This window comes from Sycon ciliatum, chromosome 1 (genome assembly GCF_964019385.1).
Source record: "Sycon ciliatum chromosome 1, ocSycCili1.1, whole genome shotgun sequence".
NCBI classification, from domain to species: Eukaryota; Metazoa; Porifera; class Calcarea; order Leucosolenida; family Sycettidae; genus Sycon; species Sycon ciliatum.
In genome coordinates, this window is record NC_088643.1 from 51379102 (window position 1) to 51396819 (window position 17718).

The 17718-nt window shown below is 46.2% G+C and overlaps 1 protein-coding gene across 1 annotated transcript; it reads right to left on the minus strand.

The window, feature by feature from the left end:
- Nucleotides 1-322: 322 nt before the first annotated feature.
- On the minus strand, nt 323-10153 carry LOC135830953 (zinc finger matrin-type protein 5-like). Its single transcript, XM_065343184.1, has 4 exons — nt 9735-10153; nt 3889-3951; nt 2897-2959; nt 323-1333 (listed from the first exon to the last, which is right to left on the minus strand). The coding sequence occupies exons 1-4, from the start codon at nt 9859-9861 to the stop codon at nt 996-998; spliced, it is 591 nt and encodes a 196-aa protein (XP_065199256.1). The 5' UTR covers nt 9862-10153; the 3' UTR covers nt 323-995.
- Nucleotides 10154-17718: the final 7565 nt, after the last annotated feature.

Here is a 17718-nt window from a genome sequence, read left to right on the forward strand (position 1 = left end):
GAACTCTCACCTCTCGCAGACCAGGGAGTCGCAGCGGACAGGAAAATGGTATAAGTTAGTAAGTTACTTCGAAGTACACGTACCAGTATACGAGATCAAGAAACAATGTGGCGCGTGTGCGTTTCGATCCGGATTTGGCAGGAATTGGCCCTGCTCCATGGATAATAAATATCTGTATTAGGATGACCCAGAGGCGTGTCGCCTATCAAGGGGTTCACCGCTTTGAAGGGTGTACAGTCAACTTTGCTAATAACGACTGCGGATATAACGACAATTCGCGAATAACGACAGAATTTCCATGCCCAGAGCAAGTCCATGCTACCTGTATGCATAATATAATTATAATGAGACTTCGGGTATAACGACACATCGCGAATAAGGACACTTTTCTGATGCCCGGCCGCCGAGTGTGGTTATACGCAAAGTTGACTGTACATGTACATGTATGAGCTAAAGTGAAAGTAGTGACAAGTTGTGCAGCGTGAATGCGTTGGGGAGCACGCAGGAGGGTTATGTACATGGTGTGGGCGTACCGGAGAGCGAAGCACTACAACATATTTAGCACATGTACAGTGGAAACAATAATTTATTGAGCAAAGCAGGAGTACAGTCCTGGGCAGAGAAACTCACCTAACAAGAGCTGTGCACAGGTAGGCATAGTGGTAAAATAACCGGTAAGCACTGGGTTGCGCAGCACTGCGTCATAATCACTGTTACGTACAGCATAGAGATATATGTACAGTGTATCACTATTTACAGCAAGCAGCGTGCACGTGAACAGCCTGCTCGTATCTACAGAGAAGAGAGAAAGCTGAGAACAACCGGAGGTCAAAGTAGATTGATATTTAACTACTGTAGTGGCCATATTTATCGAAAATGATTTATGTACAACAAGATAATATAAAATGATTTATGTACAACAAGATAATATAAAAATGATTTATGTACAACAAGATAATATAAAAAGGCACGTACGTACGCAAGTCACCACAAGTTTATCCCCAGCCATGAGTGGGTGATAAGTGCTGAGCAAGCTGCTGCTGTGACACGCCTGGGAGTAACGAAATTGGCAGCGCTTGATTGGCTGATTGACAGAAAGAGTGAAGAATGGATAGGTGTTGCTGAGCCGGTGGAGCTGTTGGTGGTGGTGGTGACGGTGCTGACAAGGGTGGCTGTTGCGATGGGGACGACTTAGCAACTCTGGATTTCCTTTCAGAGCGTCGATCTCGCTGCCGCTGCTTCCAGCTTTCAAGCCACCGATCGCAATCCGCTTGTGCATCCTTAGCCAGATTAACGGCTTCAACTGATGACTGGCAACAGTAAGAAGGCAGTGCTGTTGGCACAAGGAAAACCCAAATAGAAAATATGACTTGCGGCAGAAACATTCCCGCTGCTACCTGTACAAGCTCTTGTGACAAACACACCAGCTCACGCTCATGGTCCCTGAAGTCATAGTGACCGGCAGGAACAAACTGCTGGGCTTGGTTGGTAACATACCCACATGTACCGTAAAGTACCGTTGATCCCCCCCCCCCCCCCCCCACGCCAAGTCGCTTCCCAGCTGGGTTTGCGACAGGGGCGGGAATTACATCAAGGCTGTCAAGTGCAGTTACTGCAGTACGATGTACAACAACGTGGAAGTTCAGACTCGATGAGCTGGATTGTGCACATCTTCATCCTGCACTGGCACGTATTGTGTACAGTAGTGCATGCGTCGGTTCAACATTGTATTGCGTTGCATACGCCAAAGTCGCTTCACCGGCAGAAAATCAACAGGGGGCGGCAATTAGAGAGGGGGGCGGATCAACGGTACTTTATGATAGTACATACACCCATCAACACCAATGTAAGCCCATCTCCCGACTCCCCTGTGCTGCCCCCGCCAAGCACAATGGTCGTTCCGCTTGACCTTTGTCATGGACCGGGGTGACGTGTCTCCGAAGCACACCATCCTGAAGTGACAAGCACACCACCCTGAAAGTGACCCACGGCATTCAAAGCACCCCACCCTGAAATGACTCACGGCTCTCCAAACACCCCACCCTGAAGTGACTCACGGCATTCCCAACACACCACCCTGAAGTGACCCACGACATTCGAAACACACCACCCTGAAGTGACCCACGGCATTCCAAACACACCACCCTGAAGTGACTCACGGCATTCAAAACAAACCACCCTGAAGTGACTCACGGCATTCCAAACACACCACCCTGAAGCGACTCACGGCATTCGAAACACACCACCTTGAAGCGACTCACGGCATTCGAAACACACCACCCTGAAGTGACTTACGGCATTCAAAAAAGGCGGTGTGCAGGCAAGGCGCTGGACACGGACACCAACTCATCAAGAAGACAGATTTTGCTTGGACCCTTGGGAGATCGGCTCAGGGGCCGTCGCAAGAGTGCTACGCTGTCCCCGGAACTAACAACATTCACTTCGCACTCTGATCCTCCCCTATCTCCCACACGAACAGTGCTGCTTCAGGAACAACAAAACCTTTTTGTGATGACCCCCTCACGCATGGGTTAACGTATTTTCCAGGGTGTTAGTCGTACCGGGGTCTAACCCCCCCCCCCCCCCCCCACCCTCCCCACCCCTGGGCCCAAATTACGTATTTTCAATTTTAGAGAGTTTCTAAGTCCAGCTCACACTCCGGAAAATATGGTACCTGTGCACGCTTGGACTTAGGAGCGCTGGCTCCGGTCACTCAGTCAGATTCCGATGACCACAGCTGTACGGTGGGTTGCATGAAGAAAAATCTCCCACAGCCTAGGGGGGTTCTGACAGCTTCCTGGTCCAGAGCACCCAGCCATCACATTAGTAATCTCTGATTGGACTGCGCCGGTAACTCAGCACGCTTATCCCCAAGCACCCAGCAACAAGTACCTACCCAATGTTACAGACTCTGCACTCCGGTGCGAGTATTTGCATGCAGTGCCGTACGGACAATGGCCTGCAAAGACAGACACAGCAATTGTACATGATTGTATAAATTGATATCACCTAAAGTTGAAAAGAAGCCAAATACATGTAATGTGAAGGAGGCATTAGCCAGCCAGGCACAACCATAACGAAAGAGATAATCAAAAGCTAAAAACATTGGTTTGTTTCAATGAAGCATACTACATAGATACAAAAATACTCAAATCTGTACAAAGTTTCTGAGTATTGCATCCCCATTGTCAACAACGCAGCTAGTGATAAAATGTCAGAAAGCACACAATAGACACGCAGGTGGAATCCTGATACCAGCAACCTTGATCTTGCCGCTGGGGAAACTTCTGATCAGGTTCAATCAAAAACGTCTTTTCTTTCTCGTAGCCCGAATACCGGTAATGTCGCGTATTAAAGCCGCGCTTATTCTTGTGGAAGCCGATGTAAGGGATAGGCTTCTATTCACATCTGGCTTCTAGTCAAACCAGGCTTCTATATGAGATAGGCTTAAATACAAGACACTACGGTATGTTTCAGATTACTGACTGAACCTAGCATATTCGATCACGAAAGAAGGGTTACAACTTCACAAGTTAAAACGGTATTTTCTAGTAAACTTTTCGAAAGCTTCGTTGTTTTCCAGTGTCATGTCACGATTAGTAGCGCCTGGCACTAGCCAGGGTTCACAGCGCTTTATTCCCGAAGCTATGCAAAATACGCTACTTTAGTAGCGTCTGGCGCTAGCCAGGGTCCACCGCGCTTTATTACGTATCTCTGTGCGTGTGCGCGTGCGTATGTGTACAATGGTGTGATGACTGTGATGACTGTGATGACTACAACAATGTAGAAAAGGCATGCACGCTACCTTCCCCTTAGTGTCAAATAGAGCACAAACACAATGCAGCAGCAGCATAAGGAGCAGTACAAGACAACTCTTACTGCACATACCGTTCCGTGCAAACTGAATGCACATCGGCTGCTCCCTGCTACTGGCAGCAAGCTCTGCCGGATCTGTTCAAGGCAAGGCACATCAGGCAACAATATACCATCATGGAGCATTCTAATATCAAGTGTCTATAACCAAGAGTACGCAACTGTGTTCTCTTTCCCATGGGCCAGCTGTGCGCTGCGCTGCCTTCATGACGTCGCGCAGCTTCATCCGCGCGCACTGTGGAAAATCAAGAACTACATTTTCCCTACGGCTGGCCCATATGAGCACAGCTGCATACTCTTGCTTATGGACTCTTGCATTCAGATACAGTAACCCCTCTGCTTGCCGGACCCTGTACCAAGCGGACTCCTGCATTGACCGGACCAAAAACCCATGCACCAAGGTGCTGTAGCGTGCATCCATGGATCAAGCGGAATCCTGTCATATCAGGACAGTTTCCCCTGCACCAAGGCGGCAAGGGCATCTGGTTAGGACAGGTTTTACTGTTGCTGCATTGATGCATTCCAGTATGCTCACGCAGGCATGCATGTACGTGCATGCTGGCACACGAAGGCTGTTTCAACTCCCAACTCATTGCGCATTGCTGATCTTGTGAGGGAGTATGGCGACCAGTTCGTGCCATGACGGGAACTTGGCAACTCGAATCTTGAGTGTTTTACTAGGGTGTGCAGACCGGCCAGAACCGCTCCGGTTGGTCAGGTCATCGCCGGACCAACTTGTTGGCTACCAAGGCATGTTTACTGCTGAGGAGGTCATGTATACCCATTACCCTCCATATCATGTATACCCATTACCCACCACATCATGTATACCCATTACCCACCATATCATGTATACCCATTACCCACCATATCATGTATACCCATTACCCTCCATATCATGTATACCCATTACCCTCCATATCATGTATACCCATTACCCACCATAATTATCATGTATACCCATTACCCTCCATATCATGTATACCCATCACCCACCATATCATGTATACCCATGTATACCCTCCATATCATACAAAAAGTGTGAAAGGCATATGGAATGGCCGGACCAATCAAAAACTGCTTCCGGCGGTGCTGGTGCGTTTTTAATTAATTAATTTTTTATACGAAAGTCCACTATATTCCCGAATATGCGCGAGAAGTGGTGGCGGGGCCAGGCTGCTCTGCCCACCTTAATAAAGGTCCCGGAGTCCACGCAGACAAAGCGCGCCATAATGCAGTAAAACCATGTGGAGGGGAGGAGGAACGAATAACAGTGAGGAATGAGGACAATGGGTAGATGGTCGTGAGAGAAGCAGAATGAGAGATGAACATGTAGCGAGGAGAGAAGCAGAATGAGCGATAGCATGTAGCGAGGAGAGAAGCAGAATGAGCGATAACATGTGGTGAGGAGGGAGGGAAGACACTAGTGAGGCGCTGGTCTTACCATTTCATAGGGCGTCGGTGGCAGTTTGCCAGTTCAGGTGCAGCAGACACTTGTTGCACTTTTCCTTGAAGGACTGGAGCTGTCTGGGTTGCAGCCCTGCTGGTAGGCTGTTCCATAGATTGTGGCACCGGTCATGTTCTTTGGTTCGCCTGTGCTGGCGGCTCTCTGCAATTGTGCTTCGGTATCGTACACTGAGGACGTTCAAATGTACATTGTTTGTGGTTAACACGTTCAATGATTATGAGTTTCATTTACCTTTCATTTTGTTATGATTTCTTGGTTTTTCACCCGGTTTAGTTATTATTTAAATTATTATTTGGTGCAGTTTTAGCGCTACCAGTATGTGGTTTATGATTTCCCTTTTTTCTTAATTTCATATTTAGCACCTTTGGGTGTCATTATTTTGTACCAATTCATTATTTTAATATAGCTATGAATAGGATGAAGGCCGCAGACATCACGCAACTACGTTACTTGTTTGACATGTATTACTGTGTATTTTATAACAAAAATATTATTGAAAACCCAGAATCGATTTTCTCGTTCCTATCATCAGTGGGAAAAAACGGAACTAAGGATACAACCAAAGAAACTGAAGTTAAGTACTGTAAATAGAAAGGTGTTAGAAATAACATCAAGATACAAGTGCAATAAAACCACTAGAGGAAACGCGAAAAAGGGTAACAAGATTACATAACCAAAGGTGAGAAGGCACTGAACGAAGTGTCAACCTACGAATACAACTTCAGTGCAACAATGTGCTCTTTTTGCTTACACAAAACAGGCTTATGAATACGTATACAAACTGCCTCTAGGACTTTCAACTGTTGGACATAACGCGCACGACACAGTACAGAAAAATTGGTAGGACCCTTCAACACCTGACCGCACGTATCAAACAGCATGTACCGCTGCATATTCTACCGGATGCAGCTAAATCCAAGCGGCCGAAGCGTGGCCGACCGCGCAAGAACCCACCCCCTGTGCCAGTGGTACAGACTGAGCCAACACAGAATGCGGTGCCGTGTGGGAGAGCTAGGCTGCCCAAGTTGCCAACTCCAGCAGCACCACCGTCGCCCTTGCCACCACCAGAACCGCCATCGGCTCTTCTTGTGGCGGGGGCTGGGGTGGACCCACCTACAATTGCGCTGGCATCACCAACTCTCACACGAATTGCCACGCCGCCCACATTAATCCAGAGACCTCGGAGGGCAACAGCAAACTACTCCACAGAGATCTATGCCAGAAACGGCCAAGGACCGCGCGTTGTGGACAGTACCAACAGGAGGAGGGTCGAGCAGTATCATGAGTCAGTGAGTGAAGCGGATCTGGAGGAACAACTCCGCTCACGGGACGAGCAGCTAGCAAATGGGAGACAAGTGGTCTGGAATGAAACGGAGGATGAGACGGATGATCAGAGGATGGAAGAGGAATTGGATGACGAAACGGTTGGTGAGGACACAGAGGACGAGGCAGATGATGGTGGTGATGATGATCGTGAGGATGACGAGCGGAAAGAGGAAGAGGACGATGAGATGGACGAGGAGGAGTCGGGTGGGAAGGAGCGAGATGAGGCGGATGAATGTGTTGATCGTAAGAAGTCAGCTGTGTATCTACACTTGTTATCTCGTCCTGACTGTCTTGGTGTGTATGATGACTCTCATTTTTCTGTACTGTGTCGTGCGCGTTATGTCCAACAGTTGAAAGTCCTAGAGGCAGTTTGTATACGTATTCATAAGCCTGTTTTGTGTAAGCAAAAAGAGCACATTGTTGCACTGAAGTTGTATTCGTAGGTTGACACTTCGTTCAGTGCCTTCTCGCCTTTGGTTATGTAATCTTGTTACCCTTTTTTGCGTTTCCTCTAGTGGTTTTATAGGGCTTGAAAGTGATGACGTCAAAATGGCCAGGGAGTAGTAAGTTGACAGCAGATTTCTATTTTTGGATCCACTAAGGTGTGACTTTGCTATTGCCTAAGTATGTGGGTGCATAGCAACCCACTCATGTCGCATGCAGGTGTGACTTTTATTTCGCCACCAGTTGTAACCCCGCCCCCACTAGCCAAATCAGTCAGTTTCACTGGCTACATCACCATGCTGTGGGTAAGACCGCTTGAAATATGCTTGGATCCATACAAAAACTGGATCCAAGTGGATCCAGTTTTTGAATTTTTGAAATTGTTGCTATGCTGTGACGTAGCACTTTCAAGCCCTATTGCACTTGTATCTTGATGTTATTTCTAACACCTTTCTATTTACAGTACTTAACTTCAGTTTCTTTGGTTGTATCCTTAGTTCCGTTTTTTCCCACTGATGATAGGAACGAGAAAATCGATTCTGGGTTTTCAATAATATTTTTGTTATAAAATACACAGTAATACATGTCAAACAAGTAACGTAGTTCTGTCCCCGGGGAAAATTGCAATTCCGCGGCCGCGTTTTTTTCCGCATTTTTTGCGGTTTTTTAAAAGACCGCGTTTTCCGCGATTTTCCCGCGTTTTTTGAACTTTTTTGTTGCACTACACGTACACACAGTGCACTGTTCGGTCAGCGGCTTTTTACTCAAAATATGACGAGTGCTTACACCAGAGACTTGTAACTGATTGATTTCACTGCATACTCACTGAAAATTGCCGCACATCAATATTATTCACCGCATATTTACCGCATATTTACCGCAAATTCACCGCAAATTATGCCATATTATGCCGCGTTTTTTGCGATTTTTTTCCGCAATTTTCCCCGGGGACAGGTAGTTGCGTGATGTCTGCGGCCTTCATCCTATTCATAGCTATATTAAAATTATTATCTCCACGTAGGTTATTTGAATTCATTATTTTGTGGTATTTTCTAGCTTCTGTTTGTTTTGTAGTCGTTCTTGGGCAACCCCCCCCCCCCCCCCCCTTTCGATGCCTAGTTGCAACGTTGACGCCGAGACCTCTGGCCGGTTGAGTTGCTCCCAGCACATCAGCACGTCGTCCCTACATCCCCTATGTTTTGTCCTTTTCCTCGTTTCTTTTTGTTCTCCACATGTTTTCCAGTAGGGCTTTAATGAACTTAAAGGGGAAGCCTAAAATCAAATTTTCACCAGTTGTAGTCTTCGGGGTGCTGAGTTGAATGGTCTTGGACCGAGGAAGCTGAGACACTCCATTACTCTTATTCCTAATCGAACTCGTGCAATTCCACCGAAACTGGGTGACTGCGCCCTACTGGATGGGGATTTGTATGCAAAATGTCACTAAAAGCGCCATTTCGTTTTTATAAAAGCACGGATGACCGCGATTGGCCCATATGTTAGTCTTTTTTTTTTAACGCTGAGTCTCCTGGTTTTGGTCCGAGAAAGCTGTGATGGAGCGTTCGGCCCGTATTCCCAATCCAACATAGTTGAATAAGCGGTCACGTGCTCATGCGTGCACAAGTCACTTGGTCACCGTGCCTGCAGGCTACAACTTTCACACCAAGGTTTAACTCGAGTTACTCGAGTGACAGGAAAGCACCCAAACAGGCTGTAAGTTGTACTCTGCAGGCACGGTGACCAGGTGACTTGTGCACGCATGAGCACGTGACCACTTATTCAACTATGTTCGATTGGGCATACAGGCCAAACGCTGCATCGCAGCTTTCTCGGACCAAAACCAGTCGACTCAGCGTCCGAAAGACTACAAGATATGGGCCAATATGGCGCTTTTAGTGACATTTAGCACACAAATCCCCATCTAGTAGGGCGCAGTCACCCAGTTTCGGTGGAAGTGCGTGAGTTCGATGGGGAATAAAGGAGGAACGGAGCATCTCAGCTTCCTCGGACCAAGACCATTCGACTCAGCACCCCAAAGACTACAACTGACGCAAATTTGATTTTAGGCTTCACTTCCCCTTTAATGTAAAAAAGAGAAGAAACACATGAGAACGAGTTATGCAGCAACTATCCACGACTGTAACAAGATGATAAACAGTCAGAAAGTGCTATAATAGGGCACAAAACTGACAGGCTACTGAGACATTCAGCGACCCGAGACCTAGCTCCAACACAACTCCAGTGCACAAACCAACAGCCTTCCAACTTGGAAGTTCATGGTTACGTAGGACCAAAGAGGGGAAGGTGAGCGCAGCGAAAATGTGCACAAGCTAAGTCCCACGGCAACAAAGAGTTTATTATATAAAGTTCCCCTTTATTAAATAAAATTAATAGTAAAATAAAAATAAAATAAAAAAGGCATAAAGAGTGTTCCGGCTGGCATGCACTTGGAACGCAGACCGAGCTAAGGCCCTCTGTATGGGGTGTCCCCCGTGAACCGGGGACAAAAAAAGACTCTTTTGCAAGTAATTAGTTGTAAGTCCATGGATGTGATTACTTGGGTTAATTAATAATTTGTAAAGCTGCAAGAAAGGACAGATATTAAAGTTCGACATTTTTCTCTCACCCTTGAAACTATCATAGTGCTGCTGGCGCAAACGTTGATGTTGGGTTCCCCGAAAATGTCTCAGTCTTCCAGCACGAGAATCCTGGAAGGACTTATTGCAAAAATCACAGTGATACCGCTTGCCCATTCTCCAGAAACTGACCTCAGCTGATCAGCCAGACGTCAGGCCCACTTTCTCAGCGAAACGTCAGACAAAAAAAATATTTTACAGGGGCAACCCACCCATGCCTCTAGCTCTAGCTCCGTCCATTCTCGCCGTTACCGAATCGAAGCTGTACAAGTTAGTTTAAACCACAACGTCCACAAGTCAACTATGTCATAGCGAGAGAAAGTAGAGGAAGCAAGAAGGGACAATCCAGCAGGTTCTACGAGTACAAGCAGTAGGATCTGCCGGGTGCTGGTAAAATAATTCAAATCAATGCCTTCTGCATGCTGTGAGTGCACGTACAAAAAGCAAAAGCAAAACGAGGCACGTGATTTCATCGGCCTCTTGCCGTAAAATTCAAAAACTACACGCAAAAATTCAGTCACTTTTTTTGTTGCTCAGAAAAAATGTTGGTGGAGCAAGGAGAAAGAAGCTTGTCGTTTGAGTGACTTACAAGTGATCACCGCTGCTTTTCCTTGTCAGAGTCAACAATACACTTTGTTCTGCAGCATTGGGAGTGGTGTTGGAGTAGAAATTGCTGACTAGACGTCGCGGAGGGGCGAGCTATCCTGCGTAGGTATGAGTGTGGACGTATTTCAGCATGATCGAGTGGAAAAATTCAAAATTGTTTATTTCAAGAAAACCGAAAAAGGATGATGGGGGACATGTCCTCAGTGCTAGAAGAGGTGTTCTACTATCTGCCGGTGTATTGTGCTTGCTAATTGAGGACGTACCTCGCTGTTTTATCAGCGCTTGTAATTTGGCTATTTTCAAGACCATTTGTGGCGTCAAGGGATGATGGCCTAGTCTTCTGAGATGCTGGCGTGGCTATGCGGTGCTGCACCAAGAACTCTTCTAAGCCAAGGTGAGGCAATGTTGGCTAGATGGAGTTTTGTTCGTAGCTTGTTCTGGCACGCATGCGTCGTGGCTCGTTTCTAATTTAATACCATAAATCATGTGATTTTTCGACCATTTTTTAGGGGTATGCCAATTAAATAATCAAGGTTCCCTTCAGAAACTTTTCCGCGGGCTTTGCATATTCGATCTACACCCCAAAGGAAACTTACCTGCAAATTTTGAGCGAAATTGGAAAGATCGACTTGCACAAATGTTCGCATATTTGGTCCGAGGCTTTGACCCAAGGTCGCATAAAGTAGTGTTGAAACGAGCGTATCTATAACAAACGAGCGATCAGTTCCACTAACGAGCAAGCTATCGAGCGAGCTAACGAGTTTCATCAAGAGTCCATAACCCGGTTATGGACTCTTGGTTTCATTGATGTGGCAAATTATTATGATTATTTTTTTGAATAATTTTTTTTCTAAGTTCGATTTTTTCAGCTGGTTCAAATTATCACCGCCGGCATTTGGGGTTGCTGCTGCTTCACTTCGGACTGCTGTTTGGTGTCGAGATGTCTTTTCAGCGCCGTCGTCGATTAGCCTTTGTAAGAATAGACCGTTTTGCAAAGATTGCAAGTAGCCCTGGTCTTCGCTGCATCGCGGGAGAAAACTTCCAAACGACTGAGCGTAACTTTCACTCGAATGGAGAGGTGACCGAAGCATATCCTTCGACAGGTCAGCAGATGCGGAACAAGACATCAGTAGAGTCCACCAAAGCTGCAACGACAACTGAAACAACTCAAGTGTCGTGCAGGCATACAGTCACCTGTAACTGCGAGTGATTTTCACTTTGCGCGGGATCGGGACTGGACTCTCGATCGATCGACCAGGGAGTCGTAAAATATTAATTTTTACGACTCCCCGGTCGACATGTACTGCCATGTGTACGGAGTACGGTGTACGGTGTTCGTTAGTGCAAACGAGCTGGCCGCACAAACGAGCCGAGTTTCTGGCGAGCGAGCTAACGAGTATCCGGTGAGATCGTTTCAACACTAGCATAAAGTACCAAATCTAGCATATTGTACAGGTGGAATCCTGATAATTCGAATATGGCTTAATTCGAACATACCGCTTAATTAGAAGTTTTTCCAGGACCGATTTCTGTCAATACGATTCCCACATAAACAAATTCTGATAATTCGAACCTCGAACTGGACATGTACGGTTAATTAGAAGTCCCACGGATTCCACTTACATAGAAAATGTGTGGGATTTGTGCTGATAATTCGAAGTTAGCAAAGTGTAATTCGAAGTTCACTGTACACTGTACTGGTCAGTTCAGTTTGCATGAGCAGGCTGTACCGGTCAGTTCAGTATCCGTGAAATCTGTGTCTAAGGTCCATAGCGCAACTCTGCTTGACCATGAGAGCATTTTGACATACATATTGTGTTGTGGGTGCATGTTTGGATAATTAGAATGTCCGGATAATTAGAAGTTTTTTTCCTGGCATTTTGAGGTTCGAATTATCAGGATTCCACCTGTACCAAATCTAGCATATTTTGCTACAAGGAGCAAACAATTATTTGCATATCAGTTGCTTTTGATGAGCTGTGGTGGTGTTTGTGCATGATCTTGGTACAGAGATTGAAGTGCTGCACACCGCACTAAATATTGTGTGACTCATGGCTGTTGGTTCTCCCGACTTTGTACCTTTCTTTTCTATTACCGTAGTCCTTCAGTTATTTACGTTTGCATTTTGCCTGCTTCTAGCACTTTATGCTCAAGCCAGCCATACCTGTTCTCTTTCTGTACACATGTGACGCCGTGCATGTTTGGTTTGCATTACTTTCACCCCTTCCTCATTGTGACATACTCAAAATACCTTTCATAACTTCCAAAATCAGTGTTTTCGAGCTGCGACGTGGCAAGCATATTTCGAGCATATTTTTCTGCTTTTGGGTGATTTCGAAGGATTCGTTGAAGCAAATGGCCAATATGCGAAGAGCATAATATGCGAAATTTTGGGCATGTTTGGGCCCTCCCTAAGGGTGACGGAGAGCGCGGTGGCTTGGCAATGGCCTTTATTCCCGTAGCTATGCAAAAGACGTTACTTCAGTAACGTCTGGCGCTAGCCAGGGTCCACACAGCTTTAATTCCGTGTTTGTTTGTTTGTGCCATCGGCATGTCTGACGCTATCCCGTACCGTACCGTACCATCAAAGACAGCTGGCCACTAACAGCTGGCCACAATATTCAAATAGGGCTTTCAAATGCAAGATCATAACGTGAAGCAACTTGGAAGAATGAGTATGTATGCGAAGTGTGTCGGGGGATGCATGCAGGGCGATTTTGCGGGTTCAAATCCCAGGTTATGTCTTGAAAAATTTATAACATCCCTATGCTTTTTTTGCCTAGGTCATCAAGGTGGTAGACGGTGCTGTATTACCCTCAAATGCAAAGAGAAAGTTTGATGTAGCCAATCAATGGGAAAAAAACCATTTCCATCAGTTCAGTTCATGCATGATGAGCTAGCTAGGCAAAAAAGCATAGGGCAGGGCCCTGAGCTTCCAAGCTCTCTCGTTTAGAATTATTAATTCTCCTCTTATGCTATAATCAATCAATCAATCTATAATTGTGGGTTTGAGTGCATGCTTCCAGAGCGCGATGAAGGCAAGTTACCGGTATGTAATGAAGGCAGCGCGTCATGCCGCACACTGACCCATAAGGGCCATAACCACTCTTGTTTATGCACTCTTGCGATAATTATTTGTAAATTTGCAAAATATATACACGATCGATACAACAGTCAATCAAAAATGCTGATACTGAATTACACAGCAAACAGCACGTCCAACAAAAGCATAATAATCATAGGGTAATGTAAAAAGTACCAAAAACACACACCTCCGAAACGCAAGAGAACACCCTTGCACAGCATCTTCACACCACACAGGTCATCATCCAGCTTCAGTTAACTCGCCTCTGTCATGCATCTCTCTCTTTCCACTTCCTGCTTTTCTGACTTTTGTTTCGGCCTTTGTTGCCACGTTATTAAAGGGGAAGTTAAGGCAAAAATTAAAAGTTCACCAGTTGTAGTCTTCGGGGTGCTGAGTCGAATGGTCGTGGTCCGAGGAAGCTGAGACGCTCCCTTCCTACTTGAATCCCAATCGAACTCGCGCACTTCCACCGAAACTGGCAGGGCCTGCTGGAGAGCCGGGTCACGCGCCCGGCTGGGGAACTGCACGACCTGGCTGAACAGATAACAGCGGGTTCAGTCTGACCCGGCTGAAAAATGTCTCAAACTGACAATGGATTCCTAAAATACCGGTATATTACGACTCGCGGACCCCATCTGTTGCAAATCTAGCGCAACTGTACACATTCTAGTAGGGCGCAGTCACCCAGTTTCGGTGGAAGTGCGCGAGTTCGATTGGGATTAATATTATTTAATAAAAATAATAATAATATTAAAGGGGAAGTATACCCTAAAATCAAATTTTCACCAGTTGTAGTCTTCTGGGTGCTGAGTCGAATGGTCTTGATCCGAGGAAGCTGCGACGCTCCCTTCCTACTTGAATCCCAATCGAACCCGCGCACTTCCACCGAAACTGGGTGACTGCGCCCTACTAGATGGGGATTTGGTATAATACAGAAGCCTTGCTTGTTTTTCGATTTTGACAGCATGTTACAAGAGGACGCGTAGTGCTCCTGACTACAACCATGACCGGGACTCTGCCAACCGGGTTATGGTTGTAGTCAGGAGCACTACGCGTCCTCGCCTTGTAACATGCTGTCAAAATCGAAAAACATAGATGGGGATTTGTATGCAAAATCTCACTAAAAGTGCTATGTCGTTCTTATAAAAGCACGGATGACCGCGATTGGCCCATATGTTGTAGTCTTTTGGACGCTGAGTCGACTGGTTTTGGTCCGAAAAGGCTGCGATGCAGCGTTCCTCCTTTATTCCCAATCGAACATGGTTGAACAAGCGGTCACGTGCTCCTGGGTGCCCATTGATAGTGCCCAAATCACCTGGTCACCACGCCAGCAGGCGACAACTTACTTTCACACCAAGGTTCAACTCGAGTTCAACTCGAGTGACAGGACTGCACCCAAAAAAGGTCAAACAGGCTAGTAAGTATTAGTTGTACCCTGCAGGCACGGTGACCAGGTGACTGGTGTACAGTAAGATCGGGCGCCGAAGAACACCTCACCGAAGAACACCCAGGCTGGAAAACCGGCAAAATTTAAGAACAGTCCAGGCTAGAATTATCAGATTTAAAGTCCCTTGCGCCCTCAATAGCATACCCCTTATGTCTGATTTTCAACCTATCATTCCGCACTGGTCGTTTTCCCTCTGCATGGAAAACAGCTAATGTTATACCGATCTACAAGAAAGGGTCCCGCCACGAAGCATCAAACTACCGTCCGATACCTCTACTGTCCTGTGTTTCCAAACTCCGTGAGCGCGTTTTCTACGACCAATTGTACTGTCATGTCTCGTCACGTTTGAGTTCAGCTCAGTCCGGATTTCGCAGAGGCGATTCTACCACCCTCCAGCTGACGCGCCTGGTGCAATTAGCGTGTCGACATCGGGATGCTGGAGATCTAGTCGGGATCTGTTTTTTCGATCTTGCCAAGGCCTTCGATACCGTCTGGCACCGGGGGCTCTTGGCCAAGCTTCGTGGATCATTTACTGTAGACGGCAATCCCCTGCTATGGCTGACATCTTACCTAACTGGGCGAACGCAGTACGTCACGGTACATGGGACGTCCTCAGCCGACACAACAGTACTATCCGGAGTTCCCCAGGGTTCCATCCTCGGCCCCCTTCTTTTTATCTTATACGTCAATGATCTGCCCGCAGCTGCCCCGGGCACATCACTATTCGCAGACGACACAACGCTCCTACGGGCATCTCCTAACATCACTGGCCTGATGAGTAACCTAGCTAATGGGATTCAAAGAGTAATTTCCTGGATGTCGTCTTGGCGGTTATCGCCCAATCTGTCTAAAACTAAAATCATGCTCTTTCCTTCTCAGCCTGATGTTCCGCCCCTCCTCCATCCCACTTTCCCCCAGCCTATAGACATAGTCTCCAGCCATAAGCATCTTGGCATTTTCATTGACTCTAATCTTTCATGGGAACCCCACATCGATTACATGTGTAAACGATCAAGTTCATCTTTAGGAATCCTCTCTTCTCACTGTAGCCATCTCCCAATCTCTTGTAAACTCCTCTTTTACTCAGCTTTCCTACGGCCCATTTTTGATTATGCAGATACTGCTTGGGCTGGAATTTCCACAACCCGTGCTGCCAAGCTCGAAATTCAGCACAAAAAAGTTCTAAAAATCCTCCTCCGGAAACCCCGCATGCTCCCATCTTCCACCCTTTATGCCCTTGCTGACACTACCCCTTTGTCTAAGAGACGTAATTCACATCTTGTCACCCTTATCCATTCTCTCAAACTCAATCTGTGTCCACCTCACCTCCACTGTTTCAACTGGTTTTCTTCCCGTAGCACGAGAAACTCCCTTTCCCTTCCGAAACCCAAGTCCTCCTTTCTACTTCACTCTCCCCTTTTCACTGCGTACTCTGCGTGGCTGGCACTTCCCCAAGAAGCTAAGGACCTTTCTTCCCTCCGCCTTTTTAAGAGCCTTGTCGCGCCTTGACTTTGATTTTGTGTTTCTCATTTTGTTGCAATCACTACTTATCCATGCCGGTTCCTTTTTTTTCTTCTCCTCCCCTTCTCCCTTCCTTGCCGTGGTTGGCTAACACCCTCTCTCTTTGTATTGGCCGGTGTTCTCACTGTGCTATGAGATGCTGTAATAAATAAAGCCGCCCAATACGAGGTGATTCGTAATTTTTTAACATTGAGTCATTTGGTAAAATATCTCATTGCCAGGTGCAGCATGCAGCGCCTACAAAACGTCACGTCAAATTTCTTTTTGCCATTGTCATTGCCAATGTTCTGTCAAGTATTAGTTCGCCTCCAAAATTGAGACTGATATTCCTTCAGGAAGTGACATTGCAAGAGCTTTCAGTCTGCATGTGTGCGATGTTTACGGTAAAAGAGAGTCATAGCCGCTGGTTTCAACCTCCAGTGACAACATAATATTTAGCTGAAGAGGGAGCATAATGATAGCTACATACATGTACTGGAAACGATGCCTGGGAAGGAGGAATGTCGGTGTGTTGGCCCTGGTAATGGCCAAACATTGGCAATCACTGAATTTGCTAACAGATGTTGACACACTTGCACATGAAATCAGGGTGATACACCTATTGCTATGCAAGCTTGAATGGCTTGTATTTGGATGAACATGATCTTGATCCAGTCTTGCTGGACCATACTGGATACTTAGGGTCTCCTTCTATTGAAAACTGACTTGAAATAAGTTAGTTGCTGCTAAGGCTTATTTTACGATGATTTTTTTTTACTGACCACAACAAAATAATAATGCGGAAAAATTGCCATTTTTCAACTGCCACCTGCTTCCCAACACCAAGGATTATGTGAATGAGAAACCCAACATTGCAATCCAAGGACATCAGTATTACATTTTTACAAGAGTTCATAACCCCCAGGGGGTTATGAACTCTTGATTTTTAGAGAAATGGAAAGATTCACACCTTGAACCCTACGGTCAGTACGGAAGGCTTTTTTACTTGTAACGTTAGTAGTTCGTCGAGCAGCGGCGCGGGCCCGCGCCCGCGGGGCCGGGGCCACTTTTACATGACACATACACCCATTTTTAGCAGGGAGTCGCAAAATTTTACGACTCCCTGATTTTTAGCAATAAATGGCAACTAATTACTTTATAAAAAACAACACAAGAAAATCTGACAGGATCGCTCGCCTTCTTGAATGTTTACAGACTACGAGTAGTACATTTTCTTATTGGGCAGCCATAATTTTTACAATGTGTTAGCAAGCAGCTAGGCTGCTCGCTAACCTAGCAAGTCAGTGTATTGTGGATGGAAAGAGAATACACGACA